The 18,966-nt window shown below is 38.7% G+C and overlaps 1 protein-coding gene across 1 annotated transcript in view; it reads right to left on the bottom strand.

The window, feature by feature from the left end:
* NALF1 (NALCN channel auxiliary factor 1) overlaps positions 1-18,966 on the bottom strand; it is a 727,347-nt gene that overhangs the window by 707,374 nt on the left and 1,007 nt on the right. Inside the window, exon 1 of the mRNA XM_082245043.1 lies at positions 18,508-18,966. This exon is cut by the window's right edge and continues 1,007 nt beyond it. Within this exon, the coding sequence (XP_082101169.1) occupies positions 18,508-18,966 (459 nt within the window). The remainder of the gene's footprint in view (positions 1-18,507) is intronic.

Genomic DNA, 18,966 nt, shown 5'->3' with positions numbered 1-18,966 from the left:
AGGGCAGAAAGCTGATGTTGTTTTTAGGTGAATGGTCTGCTGTTCCTCAGGGCTTCTTTGTAAACCCTAATGCCTCGTACACACGCATCGACTATTGGCCGGGAATTTTCGGCCAACGTCCGATCGGCCGATTTTCGACTCCGACAACCGACTCCGACTTTTCGGCCGAATAAAATCTGGTGTGCAGGCTATAACATTTTTGTTGGCCGTCAACACAATGGCCGATTTTCCGTTAGTCAGTACAGATTTCGGCAGACAAAAATCTGATGAGCAAGAAAAAACACACAGAAAGTAAACCAGCACATGACATCACTTCTGAAGTAGATTTTTGTTGGCCGAGAAAATTTGTGTGCAGTCTAGGCACATTCCAACCAACAAAATACAACTCTGGACAAAAGTCGGACGATCGGTCGGCCGATAATCGTTGCGTGTGTACGAGGCATAAATCTCACCATACAAATATAGATTTATCCAATCACACAAACAATGAAGATGTCTATTTGTCTATGTGAAGGAGTCCTAATAACTAAAACAGTTTAACCGCTTGCCGACCGCCGCAAGTACATATACTGCGGCGGTCAGCCCCTAACAGGCAGAGTGACGTATCGGTAGGTCACTAGCCTGTGAGGCTCTGGGGAGCGAGCGCGCGCCGCCGCCGGCGCGCTCCCGCGCGGTCACGGACCCCCCCGCGCGTGTGACCGCCGGACCCGATGTCCGCCGCTCACTCTGCGATCATCGGGGGAGAGGGAGAAAGGCAGGCAGCTTGTGTAAACAAGCTGCCTGTCATTCTCCCCTGTGTAGAAACACTGATCATACGGTTCTACTATGTAGGACCGTTGATCAGTGTTCCTACAGCTCAAGCCACAGCCAATTTACAGTTAGAATCACGCCCCTAGGGACACACACAGCCCCTCCCTCTCAAAAAAGTTAACCCCTTCACTGCCAGTGTAATTTTACAGTAACAGTGCATATATATAGCACTGATTACTGTAGAAATGTCACTGGTAACCCCAAAAGTGTCAAAAATGTCAGTCAAGGGTCCGATCTGTCCGCCCCAATGTCGCAGTACCGCAAAATTAATCGCAGATCGCCGCCGTTACGCATTAAAAAAAAACAACAAAAATGACAAAAATCTTTCCCTTTGTTAGTAAATGTGATAACTTTTGCGCAAACCAATCAAAATACGCTTTTTGCGATTTTTTTTTACCAAACATATGTAGCATAAAACAAATTGGCCGAAAATTTTAAAAAATTTTGATTTTTACTTTTTTTTGGGGGGGGAATTTCATATAAAAAAATGTGAAAAATATTGTTATTTTTGCAAAATTGACGCTCTTTTTTTGTTTATAGCGCGTGATCAAAAAATCGCACAGGTGATCAAATATCACCAAAAGAAAGCTCTGTTTGTGGGAAAAAAAGGACATCAAATTCGTTTAGGTACAGCGGTGCACGACCGCGCAATTGTCCGTTAAAGTCACGCAGTCCTGAATCGCAAAATACCCCCTGGTCTTTTAGCAGCCAAATCCTCCGGGGCTTAAGTGGTTAAGCTGATTATAGACCTGGAACAGGCATACAGCAAAAGAAAGTCTAAAAAAAAAAGATTTTTTTATTTTTGTCTTGTTCCAGGTCATTGACTCAGAAAACATTTACTCCAAAGCAACTGCATGGCAGACAGGCAACTAGCAATTTGAGAAGGACATCAGCAATGGCAGCCTACATATTTTCTTGTGACAGGTTTCTTTTTTTAAGGGATCAGGTAACCCTCCCGGGAGTTCTTTACAGAGAAGACAGAATCAGTTGCAGATCTTTCCAACAACAAAGTTCTCAGAAATGTTCTTTCTTGCTTTTAAATACAGTTTAAACACATCTTAACAACAGAGGTATTTCTAGAAATATTTCTTTTTCTATTATACCCTGTTCTAGCTTGACTAGTGTCATGTCAGCTTCTGTGGGCTGATCTGCCCTATAATGAATACCTCATGCAGTGTTACTTTACTCTAGCTGCCAGCTTTCAGTCAGTTGCCCGGATCCTCTGTCATGCACACACACTCTTGTTGAGTAATTATCTCTCTTTTTTCTGAAGATGTCATGGCTGGTAATGTGTTTCCTGTCACAGCCAGACCTCTTTAGTACTAAAAGCTACATCACTAGTTGTCTCTCCAGGCTGCATGCTACCTTACTCCAAAGATAGTCGAGGATTTCCTAGAGAGTCTTGCAAGGGTCAAAAATGTCCTGACTGGAACTGTACAAAACTGCACTTTTGGCATTCTGCATAGAATAACTGAGACCCCAGAATGACAATATAAAACAAGCTCAAGCTGAACTCCAGGCTAAAAAGTGTTGTCTAAACATTTGTATTCTTACATGAATCCCCTTGTTCCTTCTGTATTTCTTCCAAATCAGTAATTCAGTATGAAACAACAAATGCACTTTGGCACGAGTTCCCTTAATAAAGACCGGTCACTGCTGCTCCCTCTCATTGTGCAGAGTGGCCAGTCTTGTACCTGCCCTCTGTAGTTTTCTGAAGGCAGCTTGTAGTAGATGGAGCTGCCAGGTTCCACCCACAGCTCTGCTCTCTGGACAGGCTACATACAACACAATGAGGGCCACGACAGCTATTTTTGCAAAGCTATCTTAGGGTCTGAAAAGGCATGTAGTACACACAATATGGATTTATATCCTTTATGGCTACAGAAGAACATATTTAAAAGAAATAATTTGTGCCTGGAGTTCAAAGTGGAATCCAAGCCTAGCACTAAAATATTCTTAAATATGTTCCATCTCCCATCCTCCTACTTATCCTTTGTACCCTGTGTAAAAGAAGATCTGTATACCAACCTTTTTAGCCTGCTCTATTCTCCTCACATGGTCCTGTAGCTCTGGCTCTCATGTGTCAGTGATGCGGCTGCAGGGGAGAGAGGGAAATGCCAACAATGGCTGGGCCATGGGAACCTATAGGTGAATTCACAGCTTGCAAAATGCTATTCTTGAATGCCCCATAACACAGGGGAGATTGGACTGCAGGATCACATAATCAGACCAGAGTGGACTGAAAAAAAGTAAGTACACAGGATATGCAGAAACGGTAGGAAGAGGGGGGAGAGAACATTTTTAATAATAGTGTTAGGCTTGAATTCCTCTTTAACTTCTAATATATATATATATATATATATATATATATATATATATATATATATATATATATATATATATAGTATTACAATATATATATATAGTATTTCAATATATATATATATATATATATATATATATATATATAATGCAGTTTCTAAGTGAAAGTAATACACTGCTTGCTGATTAAAACTCAGTGCTAAAATGAAAGCAGTATGCCCCCTCTTTGCATCACTGGCTAGCTTCTATTCAACTTTCATCAAGCAGAGGGCAATACATTTAATGGCTAACTGCAATGAAAATCAGAAAGATTTCAAAGACACAAAGCACCTTCATCTGACTAATAACTGGCTAATGAGGGGACCTTATGCTTTGCAAGCCTAGTATCATTTCCACTGCCTTTGCGACTAAAGGTATTACCCTAGGTTACTTCTGTTATTTTGACAAATCGTTTATTTCCAGATTTATTTTTATAGCTAACTTAGAACTGCACTTGTTCTATGGTGCGCTCTTTTAATCTAACTTTCTTACTTGTGTAAGAAAATTCGATTTAAAGAGAGCATGTATATCACAAAGCATCATCATAGTTATTCATGCACCCATAGTAATGCTACCCATATTGTATATTATTCTTCACAAATAGTCATTTTTTAAACAATTTTGACCGGTATGTCCATTTAGAAGTGATATTTACATTTTTGGAAGATGCTAAAAAAGTTAAATAGCCAAATAAGTAATACTGTATGTATATAGGGTCTATGTCTGTAACAGTCACCTTCAAGTAAAGCGTATCTATAGCCAGAATGTAAAATAATATAATAAATAATGTAAATAATCTAAAAAATATTATATTCATTTCAACACTGAGTTTTTATTAATAATATATGCTATTGCTATAAATCTTCATGATCCTGAAGCTAGAAAACTTATCTTGTGAAGAATCCTCACTTTTACTTTCTTGAAATCTTTGACATTTATTCACTATAACCTGTGAATACGCACTGCTGTATCCCCCATTTCCCAAAGCCTGCCTTCTGAGGGGTTTCAGGAGGCAGAGTCAGTACCCACTGCTTGCACACAACAAGATATTATGGGATATATATTCTTTAGAAATTGAAAGTAAACAAGGGAGAAGAAGTTGCAAAGCATGCAGGGAATCCAGGAAGTTATGTAAAGAGATGGCCAGAAGACAGGCAGAGGCAGCAATCACAATATGAAAGGAGATTTTTCAAGTAAACTTATATTGGATTGTCAAAATAACTTTTGTGTATAGATATTACAATACTTTCACAATGAAAAATGTAATTTATTACTGTGATCATAGAACTCCTCATTGTTAATTTAAATCCCAACTTCAGCTTTGTTTGCTAGGTCTAGGAGAAGATGAGAAGGCTGCATTACTTACCTTACCCTTGTTCTGATTGACTCCAGCGCTCTCCTACTCTCGCTCCAGCACTTTGTGCCGTGGGCAGTTCTTCAGGATCATCACATACAATGCAGAGCTATTATTCCTGCAATGTTCATAGAACAGACAGGAGTATAACTGGAGCCAGGAGTAACTTATGGAGGAGGTTTTATAGGAAGGTAGCACCACTAGTGGGAAATAAGGTACGTATTCCAATTTATTTCTCTACCTCTAAGCAAAAAAAAGACAACCCACTGCAAGGGTTGTTATTTACTTGTGCCTGGAGTTGGGCACTAATCTCTGTTTTTCTACTTCTTTACTTCAGCATATCAATGTTGTAAAACTTTGTCATCTCCCATGACACCCTGTGAATCAGAACTTTCTATGAATTATGGACTTTAACAAAATTCTGTAGTTGGGCTAAAGGAACAGGTAACATTGGGTTAATTTCCATGTTTGACAAAACCCAGAGGGAAGCTGTCAAACGCCAATCTAATCAGCTGTGGTCCAATCATTCCCAGTTGTGCAGCTGCACATACACTAAGGAGCGGGGCTGCTCATGACATCATTGACCTAATATGGTCACATGGCCAAATTAGTCAAAAGTATGGTGTTTTAGTGCCAAAAGTATATTAAAAGCTATACTACTGGCTCCCAATGAAAGTGTAAATGAAAAATAATAGGCAGCAAGACAGGAGGCATACACCTCCAGGGATTTAACTATTTGGAACCCAACATATTTTTTCCCCTGAATTCCATCTTTAAATAAAAAAGATAATACAGAGAAAGCTTGTAATAATGTTATAAAAAGGCAATTATTGTACTAATGACTCTAACTTTGTGCTAAAAGTTTTTGCTTAGTATCCTTGTTTGTAAATCTACTTTAAACAGTAAATCTGCTAGTAGAAAAAGCTGTCTTTTGGCATATGTGTTTATATTTAATACCGTGGTGTGTGAAAGTTCACAGATATAAATGTACAAAGATGTTTATAGATGTATTTGTGCATTTCCAATTAATACTATCCCAGCAAGAAAAATGAACATCCGTTTTTTTGCATTATAAACGTAACTGAAAGTGGAGTGCCCCTGTAAATGTATCCCATGGTGATAAACACAATACAAAAGGGAATTCAGAGGACACTGGGAGTCATTAAATAAAATTATTCTGCCGGCATAGGGAACTAAACCTAATTACTAGCATCTCGCTATCTACGTGCAATGCTGGGAATTGCTAATTAAGGAATTCCAGTTTGTAGCAGAGATGGTGAGTTGCCCATAATGTATATTTTTCTTACTTATGGCACCTGTTGCCTTGTTCCAAAGCTTCTTAGTAAAACAGGTCTGACCTAGCTGAAAGTTAGATATATGCACATGCCATGCCAGTGCAGAGATTTATACTAAGAACAAAGATCTTTTACAGAATCTTACTAAATAAATAAAGCAGCAGCAGAAAAAAAAATTTTCTTTACTGAGCTGAACTTCCAGTGTTGCAGAGGTTAATGTCTTTGGGTCTAACATTGCAGTACATTGAGACAGGCCCCAAATGCTGTCCTCCCCTTTTTAGTTTTTACTCCATTCACAAAAGTCCTTGCATTATTTTTACAGAATGCAACACATTTTATAAATGGGGGAGAGAATTCTGTCATGCATCCACCTCTCCCCCTTTCACAGAACGTGTTACATTCTGTGAAAATGATGCAGACTTTTGTCAATAATGGATAGGGCAGAAAGGGACAGGCAGCCATTGGGACCTTCTTTAATGTACTACAATGTTAGACCCAAAGCTAATAACCCCCACAGCGCCTGAAGTTCAGCATTGTGAAGAGGACTGGGCATTACTAGAGAGATATTTTCTACAGGAATAATCAACCTGCAGAGCATGACCCATACCTCATTACAGGTAAATTATGTGACTGCAGGTGTAGCAATTTTTGTTTTTGTAGCAAAACATCAGTTTTTTGCTGTATGTGTGTTATTGTTACTGTTTCAGTACAGAATATAATACGCTTGATATAAATTGAACTTTGCTTTACAATGACAACTCTTTTTTTCAGGTGTTGACCAAAATAATGACAATAATGGTGTGGTGAAAGGGTCTCTTTAAGAATTAAAACCTATTTTGTTTAACGGATGCTTGCTAATTAATGACCTCTATTCTTTACCTTCACAACCTTATTTTTAAGTTGCTTGTCAATCTTACGCATTTCTATTACACATTCAAATAATCCTTTATAAATTATGCACACCACTGACAGGCACAGCCAGATTAGATCATGTAGCAGGAACTGCAGATGATTAATATGCCCACATCTGTTACAAATAGTTCAACTTTGTGTGACACTGACAAAGCTTTCACATATATTTTAAGCATGCTTTGGATTTGTCCACAATATCTAATGAAAAAAATTATCAACAAGAATCTTATATCAGTTTCCCTCAATAAAATAGAAGGAAAAAGTGAATGTAGTATATGTCGACTCTATTGTCCTAATGCAAAATATCCATTATTATTATACATGATTTATACAGTGTCAATCATTTGTGCAGCACTTTACAAAATAAAGAGAAACAGTACAGTTATAATTCAATGCAAGACAAGAGGGTTAGGAGGACTCTGCTTGTGAGAACGTACAATCTATAAGGAAGAGGCAAGTGATACAAAAGTAATACGTGTGTGGGGATGAGTTAGGTTAGAGAGAAAAAGTTCAGTTGTTAGGAAAGGGAAAGACAAGCTTTCCTGGAGAGATGAGTCTGTGGAAATTGTTTAAAGGTGGACAGAGTAGGAGATAGACAGTCATGTTGGGGTAGGTTGTTCTGGAGGATGGGAGAGACTCTGGAGAAGTCCTGGAGGACCTTGAATGGAATTTTCATTTTTTTACATTTGGGGCATATATTATTCCTGCAGTTTGGCTTACATACCCTAAAAAAATAATCTTGCTGGGAGTCAAAGAATGACAGATCTCATCTATTGCTTCCCACAGAAATATTTGCTCTATGACAAGATCCCTATTAGTGCCCACTCACACCTTTGCTCACAAGCATGCTTTACTGCATGTAAAAACTGCACCAAAAGTACATGGCTCCTTTATTTTTAATGGTAAACCTCTTGCTTTTTCACTTTGGTGTGGAGTGTTTTGCAAAATGTCGGCATGTTGAAGTGTAAGTTCAGCTTTACCAGAAAGCATGCTATGCTGTCCCATATGAGCCAGCAAGGTCTCTCTTTCTAATTAGAGAACTTTGTCATAAACTGCATTTAAAGAAGCATCTTAAAATCTGTTGCAGCCTGTGATGGCTCAGTCAAGAGTTATTGCAGGGACAGAGCAGCTGTTGGGACCAGCTCCCCTAGTGCCACGGGAAGGAGCACCATCCTGTTCTTTTGGGCCACACATGCACAGTGTTGCAACTGGTGAGCTCATCATAAGAGAGAACACAATGAGATGATAATCAGAATACACAATGTGCATTAATTCAGTAAGGAAAAAAAACCTCAAGGTCCACACTTATACACACACAGATTTACAGATAGCTATAGGTGTAAAGTTGGACTCTGGTTAAAATCAAAAGTTAGTGAAACAAAACAAGATAATGCACACCCAAATCAAAATATTAGTGCATAAAGTGTGGGTTCTAGAAATATAAATAGGCTTCTTCTAGAAAAATGCAGGTATAATACACTCTAGTTTTATGAATAATATCACTCCGGTAGGTAGTTTGGAGAGACTAGTGGTGAAGCTCAGCTGAAAGGAAGCATGTGGGAGCAAAGAAAAAGGTAACTAAAACTGCTTTTAATGTCATCCCTAAACCAAAATTAGCATTTAACCTTTACATTGTGCATGTGTGTGTGGGGGGGGGGGGGACCCTACTGCAAAGGTGACATTTGATTTGATTTAGCCATTGTATGCACATATTTAAATACATAATGCAATTGATATGCATGCTATTGATCTCCCTTTTTATACAGAATCATGGTTCAGGAGCAGAAAAATAATAGTTCGTGATATATGGCGAGTAGGCTTCTATTAGTTGCCCTTTTAATTCCATTATATATTGAGTATAAGGGACACAGGGAAGTCCTCTGAGGATAAGGAAATACTGAAATGACCTCTAAAATGCCCTTTATGTTATTATCAAATTCCTTTACTTGTGCAATTTTCTAATGTCAATATATACATTTTCTGCCTTAATAATTCACATAAATACACATATTTTATCTACAGTGATAGGTACATATTCCAATTTTAAACACTATTACCACTTGCTTAATTACACTCCACATAATGATAAATTGCCTGCCTAGGGATATACATATATTTTACAGGATACAGTAAACGTATTATTCTTACGTCTACTAAACAAACAATATTCAATTTAATGAGAAAACAGTATAGATATTATAGAATTCTGTATGCTTTGGAGAAATCCAATATGTATATCTATATTCTTTTATTACAGAGAATTAGTATGTTGTTCTTTAGTGTAAGGCCTCATGCACATGGACAGTTTGAGGTCTAAATTCTGCTTAGCATAAAATCCTGGTGTTCTTCCCTACCTGTGGAGTCGCACGTGAAGCCTACAGCTGCCTATAGAAATGAATTGCTATATGCATTCACTGATGCTTCCGTGCAGTGTCATGAACACAAATATGCATGTAAAATGTATTCTCTGAATGCAGAAACCTCTTGCACACGGTTTGAAACTCTGCGTTTAGTTATGCTGTAAATTTTCAAAGTAGCAGTGACAAAATTGTGGTGCAGCAATATGCTGTGTTACCAACTTTTTTAATGTTTTTTTAGAAAGCCTGATAATAAAAGAACATGTATTTAGGAAACACCTTGTATATTCATTGCTATTTTAAGCCTAATGGACATGTAGAGCTTGAGGCTTAAAATCTGCTCTACCGTAAATTGTGGGCATTTTTCCCCACTCAGGGGGCTATAGGTGGCACTTACACCATCCAGAGATGAGAACAGCGTGAGATATAAAAGATGTTTCTAAAATACATGCTCTGTTATTATTTCTTAGAAAATATTTAAACAATCAACAACTTCTCTGTGCCGGTTCACATTTGTGCGATGCATATGGCAGTTCACACTGACATATGCGATATGCAGGGGGTGTCAATTAAAAGTTAACGACACCCCCAGCTGCGATCGCATATCGCAGTGCAATCTGCAAGTTCGCACAGTATCGGATCGCAATAGTGTGAACCACTATGCGATCCGATTCTGCTGCAGATAAAAAAAAGCCTCATGTGCGAGTTTAGTGCGCACGCGGTGCGAATTAAGCCATACAAAGTGTATGGCTGAGATTTGCACCGCACATAAGATCGCATGTAATTTAGGAGCAGTGCGCTCCGTATTACATGCGACCTCCACAATCGAACTAATGTGAATCGGGGCTCTGTCAGGTTTTTATTGGTTTCTTGCCAATTGAGAAATTTTCCCCTCACTTCTTGGCCAAGTGACACAACAGGAAGTAACTTCAATCTACCCAATGGGAGACATCAATAAAACCTGACAGATGTTCTAACCCTTCCCAGCAGTAGTAAAAATGTTATCATTGTTGTCTCTTTTGACAACAGGAAAGAAATCTCATTGCTTCCTATCCAAGGACAAGACATTCCCATTCACACCACTACACTGCGGTAAAGCCATTCTGTATGGCATCCCAAAGCCCCTTTCTATTTGCAGGGCTTTAACATGCTACCAAACATGCTGCATGTGTCCATTGAAAAAATTGTTCAATCTGATTTTATCGTATCAAAATTGTGAATGCAAGCAAAAAGCCAGTACAAAAGAGGGCACTAAGCATAGAATAAACATGTACATGGATCACTCAGACTTTTGAAGGTCAGGCACTGATATTGGATAGAAGGTCTGGCTCACAGTCTGCGCTCTAATCCATCCCAAAGGTGTTCTATCGGGATTGAGGTCAGGACTCTGTGCAGGCCAGCCATGTCTTTATGGACCTTGCTTTGAGCACTGGTCCAAATCATTTGGTAGAGGGGGAATTACGATTTTGGGTTGTTTTTCAGGGATTGGGCATGGCCCCTTAGTTCCAGTGAAGGGAATTTTTAAGGTGTCAGCATACCAAGACATTTTGGACAATTTCTTGCTCCCAACTTTGTGGGAACAGTTTGGGGTTGGCCCTTCCAGTTCAAATATGACTGCGCACCAGTGCACAAAGCAAAGCCCATAAAGACATAGATTAGCGAGTTTGGTGTTCAGGAACTTGACTGGCTTGCTGAGTACTGACCTCAAGTCAACAGAACACCTTTGGGATGAATTGAAGCGCAGACTGCGAGTCAGGCCTGCTCTCCAACATCAGTGCCTGACCTCACAACTTTATTTCTGGAAGAATGGCCAAACATTCCCATAAACACACTCCAAAACCTTGTGGACAGCCTTCCCAGAAGAGTTGAAGCTGTTATAGCTGCAAAGGGTGGGCCAACTCCAAAATTGAACCCTACGGACTAAGACTGGGATGCCATACAAGTTCATGTGCGTGTAAAGGCAGGTATCCCAATACTTTTGGTAATATAATAATAATATAGTGTATATGTTGTACACAGATAAAATACAATTCTGAATCATATAAATCATTCACATAACACAACATAGGCAAATTACTGTTTCATATAAGCTACACCCAGTTAATGACTAATTGGCTGCTAAGAGGAATAGATGACTAAATCCCATGACAGTTCTGACCTAATAAAGATACTTTGTAATAAAACACTCTAAATATTGCTGTTTGTGATTTCATTTTTAAAACTAATTTACTATAGAATGTTATCCTAATATAATGTAATTAACTATTATAATTTGTTTACAGGGATACATTACATTAGTGTCAGCTACTTAATACAAAGCTTTTACAAAGTATTTTTACAGGGATATAAAACAAAGCTACATTTTATATTAACAAGAAGTAAACTGGATCAGTCATTGTGAATCAATCTAATTACACAAATTTGAGTTGAACTAAAGAGACACCATATTATTTAATTACTTAGCATATAAAATATCAACACTATAATTTTTATATCAGCTTCCAATTTATTATAATGGAAGTGCCCATTATACAATTTACTAATTATATATTTCCCCAGATGAAATTCATAAAGGCTGCACACTTAATCCTCACCAATCCCTGAGTAACACCTACGTCTACAATACAGATACATTTTTTTACATATCTATAGCTATATCTATCAGAAAAAAAAAAACAGTTATTGTGTATTAGGCTTCATTTATAAAGCATGGAGCAAATGAAGACTGTTAATTTCTGCTGTTCTGGACTTTGAGCTGATTTTTTCCATTGACCATTAAAAATATGAAGATCAAAGCTGATTGGTTGCCATAGACAACACGCCATCTTTCCTCTCTTCCAGATTGTATAAATAAGCCTTATGACTTATTATATGCATGTAATATGTATTGAGATTAAAATAATTACACCAATGATAAACTTTCTGGGTCTAACATCGTGGTATTTTTTTATGCTAAACTCTATTTTCTAATAGTTTTTAAGTACAAAGCATTTATCAAAAAGTATTCTAGGCAATTATTTTGTAGCATGTCATACTAACAAAAATCATATAGTTTAATATCTTGCACTTGACTAATACAGAAGCTGTAACCACTCCTTTTCCTCAGTAGTGTTTCATATGTAATGGTGTAAGTTGATTAGCAATGACTTGTAACCATCCTCAGTAGGTGGTGGGTTATGCAAGGTTGTCCTAATTATGGTAGGTCATGTACTACTTTCTATTCTCCTGTACTTTTCTAATTACTATGGTAAATGAGCACACTGTGGTAAGGTTATACATTGGTGGAGGTCAAAATCTATATTTTTTTATATATAAGAGACGTGTACAGCTTTCACAAGGAAAAGCACATTGGTAGAAGATTTGAAGTATATCAACTGACATATTTAAAATAAAAGCAATGAACTTACAGTACCTCACAAAAGCGAGTAAACCCCTCACATTTTTGTAAATATTTTATTTTATCTTTATATGTGACAACACTGAAGAAATTACACTTTGCTACAATGTAAAGTAATGAGTGTAAAGCTTGTATAACAGTGTAACTTTTCTGTCCTCTCAAAATACCTTAACACACAGCCATTAATGTCTAAACCACTGGCAACAAAAGTGAGTACACCCCTAAGTGAAAAGGTACAAATTGGACCCAAAGTGTCAATATTTTGTGTGGCCACCGTTATTTTACAGCACTGCCTTAACCCTCTTAGGCATGGAGTTCACCAGAGCTTCACAGATTGCCACTGGAGTCCTCTTCCACTCCTCCATGATGACATCATGGAGCTGGTGGATGTTAGAGACCTTGCGCTCCTACACCTTTCATTTGAGGATGCCCCACAGATGCTCAATAGGGTTTAGGTCTGGAGACATGCTTGACCAATCCATCACCTTTATCCTCAGCTTCTTAAGGCAAGGCCGTGGTCATCTTGGAGGTGTGTTTGGGGTTGTTATCATGTTGGAATACTGCCCTGCGGCCCAGTCTCTGAAGGGAGGGGGTCATGCACTGCTTCAGTATGTCACAGTACATGTTGGCATTCATGGTTCCCCAGTGCCGAAAGCACTCATGCAGACCCAGACTATGACACTCCCACCACCATGCTTGACTGTAGGCAAGACACACTTGTCTTTGTACTCCTCACCTGGTTGCCTTTACACACGCTTCACACCAGCTGAACCAAATAAGTTTATCTTGGTCTCATCAGACCACAGGACATGGTTCCAGTATTTCTTTTCCTTAGTCTGCTTGTCTTCAGAAAACTGTTTGCTGGCTTTTTTGTGCATCATCTTTAGAAGAGGCTTCCTTCTGCAATGACAGCCATGCAGACCAATTTGATGCAGTATGCAGCATATGGTCTAAACTCTGATAGGCTGACCCTCCACCCCTTCAACCTCTGCAGCAATGCTGACAGCACTCATACGTCTATTTCCCAAAGACAACCTCTGCATATGACGCTGAGCACGTGCACTCAACTTCTTTGGTTGATCATGGCGAGGCCTGTTCTGAGTGCAAACTGTTAAACATCTGTATTGTCTTGGCCACCATGCCGCAGCTTAGTTTCAGGGTATTGGCAATCTTCTCCAGCCTAGGCCATCTTTATGTAGAGCAACAATTCTTTTTTTCAGATCCTCAGGGAGTTCTTTTCCGTGAGGTGCCATGTTGAACTTCCAGTGATCAGCATGAGAGAGTGAGAGCGATAACACTAAATTTAACACATCTGCTCCCCATTTACACCTGAGACCTTGTAATACTAATGAGTCACATGACACCAGGGAGGGAAAATGGCTAATTGGGCTCACTTTGGACATTTTAACTTAGGGGTGTACTCACTTTTGTTGCCAGCAGCTTAGACATTAATGGGTGCGTGTTGAGTTATTTTTGAGAGGACAGCAAATGTACACTGTTATACAAGCTGTACACTCACTACATTGTAGCAAAACATAATTTCTTCAGTGTTGTCACATGAAAAAATAAAAGAAAATATTTACAAAAATGTGAGGGTGTACTCACTTTTGTGAGATACTGTAAATTATTTATCCATCCATGCTTTTCAGGATACCTGTCCCTTTTTCTATAGACAAATTACCTGTAAGTAAATGTAATATGAAGCTGGATAGAAAAACCTTTAAGTCGTTTTTTTTCCTACTGTTTCTATGTAAGGTTTAGGCCTGATTCACATTATTGCTACTTCTAATAAAACTTGAGTCACACAGAATCGTATGACAAGGGATATCTCAATGTTTCCAATGGTACCCATTGTAATCAATGTGACTCCAAATGGAGCAATTTTGGAAAAGGTTCCTGCACTACTTTGATGCAATTTACAGTGTGACTTGACCACATAGAATATTCAAAGTCGCATCAAAGTTGCTCCACAAAATCACACTGTAAGTTGCAGCAACCTCCCATTACAGTAGTGTAAATGATCCTTAAACTTTCTAAACAATACATACCTTTACAAGTTAACTATAATACCATAAATAATAAAAATAATAGAAATATATATGGCCGACTACAAAAATCATAATTCACCATTTGTAAGTGTGGGTGCGTGTGTGTTTGTGTAACTATCCAGCAAACGCTTAGATAAACATGTCTTGATGATGTGTTAATGATACCTTCAGAAACGTGAAAGGAGTGCACAGACCTAAAAGACTATGAAGATGCCTTAAATATACAGCAATGCATATTTTGTGACATAGAAAACATATATTACAATAACATTTATAGCATGAAAAAAAGAGAAGAAAATAGATGATTGCATTAGTACTACCACTATGACATTCTAACATGATTACTGCCTGCATATAATATACTGCTTGGCAAAAATATAACTGTAGTTCCAATTAAGACCTAAGAAATGGAATTATGCCATTACAGTCAAGGACATGTTGGAGTAACTCTTTCCTAATGCAGGAAACTTCCTTTTACTAATCTTTTCTCCAGTACTGAATGGGTTTGATTTAGTAAAGAAGTACAGTGTAGTATTAACTATTGGTAAAAATGAACACATTCCCTGTCAATCATGTACAAAGGTATTAAACAATTAGGGAAATCTGCACATTAATTCATGTTTTGTAGTGTACACAGGTTCTCTTCACTGTGAAAATGACTCCAGTATTAAACTGCACCCTACACGGCGAGGCCTTACAGAAAAACAAAATCAGTCACCTGCAGCAGCTTCTGCTAAAACTTCATCATCTCATACTGTATACTTTGTAATGACTTTCATTTAAACATTTACATTGCACTACTTTCTATTTCAACCACAAAAAAAAAAAAAAAACAATTACTGTAACTGCTTTCCACATATCATCCAAACGCAAAGCAACATACATTTAAAGAAGCCACTGGATACAACAAAAAGTTATAAATGAATTACTTGGAACCAATGATGAGGGCAAGGACAAAAGGGTGGTGTAAGAGTGCCAAAGGAGCATTATGAATGCATCACGGAAAGATTGCCTTTATGATTTTTTTAATAATGTGCAAAGCTGTACATCATAAACAGAAAACAGTCTTTGCCCAAGGCATGGCTAAAGTTCTTATTGCATATTTTGTTACATATTATCTTTCCTTATTTTCATTCCTCACACCATTCTCAGGCTCTTTCTAGGGCAGTGCAAGGAAGAATAATAACATTGGAAAATGTAGTAATACAAAACAACCAATTAGACGTTATCTTTTTATCAGTTTAAAACAATTAAATAGTTGAATTATGGTTGCTAATTGGCCAGTATGGGTTACTGCTCTATGCATGAACAAACCAGCAGGTTTTTTATGTTACATGTGAATGCTTCATGTTCATGCATGCATTATCAGATGTTTATTGTTTACTGGAGCCAAAATGCAACGTAGTCCCATGCAAAAACTAAAAAAAGTGTTTCCCAAACAGTGAGGCCTGTATTATTTTTCTTGCTTGCATATATTTTGAAACCGCTTTTCATACTTTCAAAAGTATTCTGTGGTCTTTAACTTATGTGAGCTACTCTAAATGACTACAGTCAGCAAAGGGATTTATTGGCAAGAGACCTACAGATGCATTTTACAAGTTGTATTGCACTGCAGTAAGTAGCCATTTTAGTATATGAACCAATTCTTTATTGTGGTCCCATTTAAAATTAAATCACACATAGAGATCCATACATGCCTAAATGACTTTTCAGTATCTCATTGCAATGCAAAACATAAATACAAAATTGTAATATTGAAGCATTTGTTGCAGTGAAATTTCATCCAGTGCATGAACAATATTCACCAATCAGCATTAAAGAAAACTAAAAGTAGACTAAGCGCTCAGCAGCAGCAATACAAGGACATTGATGTCTCGTTTCCACTGAGTGGTACGGTACGGTACAGTACGGTTCGGTTCACTACAGTACGGCTCGGAACGGTACACCTTGCGTTTCCACTGCCAATAGTACCCTTTCATGATAGGCGTGGTGTAGCAGGAAAGCTGTGATAGACGATTCCCAGTCAACCAATCAAAGTTCTGCAGAGTGTAGCTCCACCTTGTTGGTACGGTACTAATGTGCTTGGTACCCTAACAAAAGGGTCCCAAAAAGTGGTACGGTACGGTTCGGAATTAGGGTACCATACACAATGGAAACAGCAAAAAAAGCATACTGTACCATACCGCTCAGTGGAAACAGGCCATTAGTGAACTCCAATCAGCACCTTGGACAGCGCTCAGCAACAGCCATACAAGGACACTAAGTGAGCTCAAATCAGCACCTTGGACAGCGCTCAGCAGGAGCAAGGCAAGTACACTGAATGAACTCCAATCAGCACCTTGGACAGCGCTCTGCAGGGACAAGGCAAATACATTGAGAAAACTCCCATCAGCACATTGGACAGCGCTCAGCAGTAGCAATGCAAGTACATTGAGTGAACTTAAATCAGCACCTTGGACAGCGCTCAGCAGGGACAAGGCGAATACATTGAGAAAACTCCAATCAGCACATTGGACAGCGTTCAGCAGTAGCAATGCAAGTACATTGAGTGAACTCAAATCAGCACCTTGGACAGCGCTCAGCAGGGAAAAGGTAAATACATTGAGAGAACTCAAATCAGCACTTTGGACAGCACCCAGCAGCAGCAATACAAGTACATTGTGTGAACTCCAATCACCACCTTTGACTTGACGGCCTATTACACAAGAAGCTACTAAATAGCAATAATACACAGTAAATATTTAATAGGTTAGGCATGACAAGTGCAATTTTGAGACCTGAGTATATCGCCTTGTGTAATATTATAAAATATACTAATAATACCCTAAAAGAACAGGATATAAAAATAGCTACAAATATAAAATGTCACAATTATATAGAAATAATATAGAATAATAAATCAGCTCACACAGTAAGCTACACTCCTCCAGAGACAGGCCTGTCTGATGAAGCACTGATATGTGCCTATAATTACAATGAGGCTTGATAGCACAATCTGGTAACCAGGCCTTCCGCCTATGCTTTCTAGCTCACCAGTGTGACACAGGAGTGCATGCTTCTGTTTACTCATAGACACACATACGCAGCTGTCACAATCAATACAAGAATGCTGCAAACATTTGAGACTGCCTTTATATTACAAATGCCAACTTATCACCTTTGTACCAAAGCAATAACAACCTCAGGTGTCCTAATAGGTGGTAAGGACATTTCAGATAATCTGCTTATCACCACTGCCACATAGTCATTTATTTCAACAGGCAGGAAAATCAAAGCTTTTAGAAATTCTGCAACAGTCTTTTCCTTGCAGGAGCACTGAACTGTAAATCCACAGAGCAGCAGATCTATAGAGTTCAAGACCTATTGTGACAGACTGCGTATTGCAGATTGAGTAGCACTGCAAACCCACCACTCATGGTGTCCCTGTGTTTAATAATCATTATAATACACTCTCTAAAGCCCTTCACACTGGAGATACACAAGGAGAAGGCAATCAATGAATGCAGACCACAGTACAACCAAAGTCATAAACAGCTTAGTGCCTATTTCTTCAGATCACAAGCATACCACCTGTACACCAGTGCAGTGGTCGTTAGTTTAACCTGCAGTGCAAGACATGCAAACTGCACTTTGCCCTCTAAGTGCACCAATGCATAGGAATCATTGATTGCAATCCATTAGGAAAGATTCAATAAATTAGCACAGGATGGATCTAAAAAAGCAGTCTAGATTATGCAGACCGTGAAAACAATGCATTCTAAAAAGCTTGCAAACATCAGGTGTTGAGCATCTGAGTTGAGGCCAAAGTCAAGCCTAGCACATCCATATGGAACTGGAGAACGTACATAATGACTTTCTCAAGTGACAGGTATCGCTGTCAGTCCCTGGACATCCTCAACCAGAGCCAACTTTAACATTAGGCCAGCAGCTACATCCCCTATAGGAAGGAAGGAGGAGAAGCCAGTTGTCCTACCTTGCAGTCTTCAGAGCAGGATTTGACCGAATACTCCTCCGATTGTAAATATTTCTGTAGCAAAATTTCAAATTCTTGGTATTTCTCCTGAGCTTGCTGGTCGTAGCCTTTGTAAGCCTGGACACATTGCCTGCAACCAGCTACATCCCCATTCTCCAGCAGGTCCCCACTACAGTTCAACGTGTCCGGATTGGAGAAGCCAGAAAACAAATCCCAAAGTGTATAGGAATTACAAAAGGGTAGGTACAAATGACTCAAGTTGTAGTGAGTGGCTTCATCCTTCCATGGCCCCTCACTCAAGTTCCTACAGACAGACTCAGCATCGTCCATCACCAAACATCGGCCAAATGGACTATGTGGGGGACAGGCTTGTGGCGGCCACAGAGGTTTGGTAGAATTTCCTAGAAAAATAGCTTTTTTGCCTTGGCTAAGGCTCTCTTGAGATGATTGAATGGTAGG

The sequence above is a fragment of the Pelophylax lessonae genome (genome assembly GCF_965119305.1).
Source record: "Pelophylax lessonae genome assembly, chromosome: 2".
NCBI lineage: Eukaryota > Metazoa > Chordata > Amphibia > Anura > Ranidae > Pelophylax > Pelophylax lessonae.
Note: the sequence above shows the minus strand (reverse complement) of the source record. Positions and strands in the feature narration are given on the sequence as shown.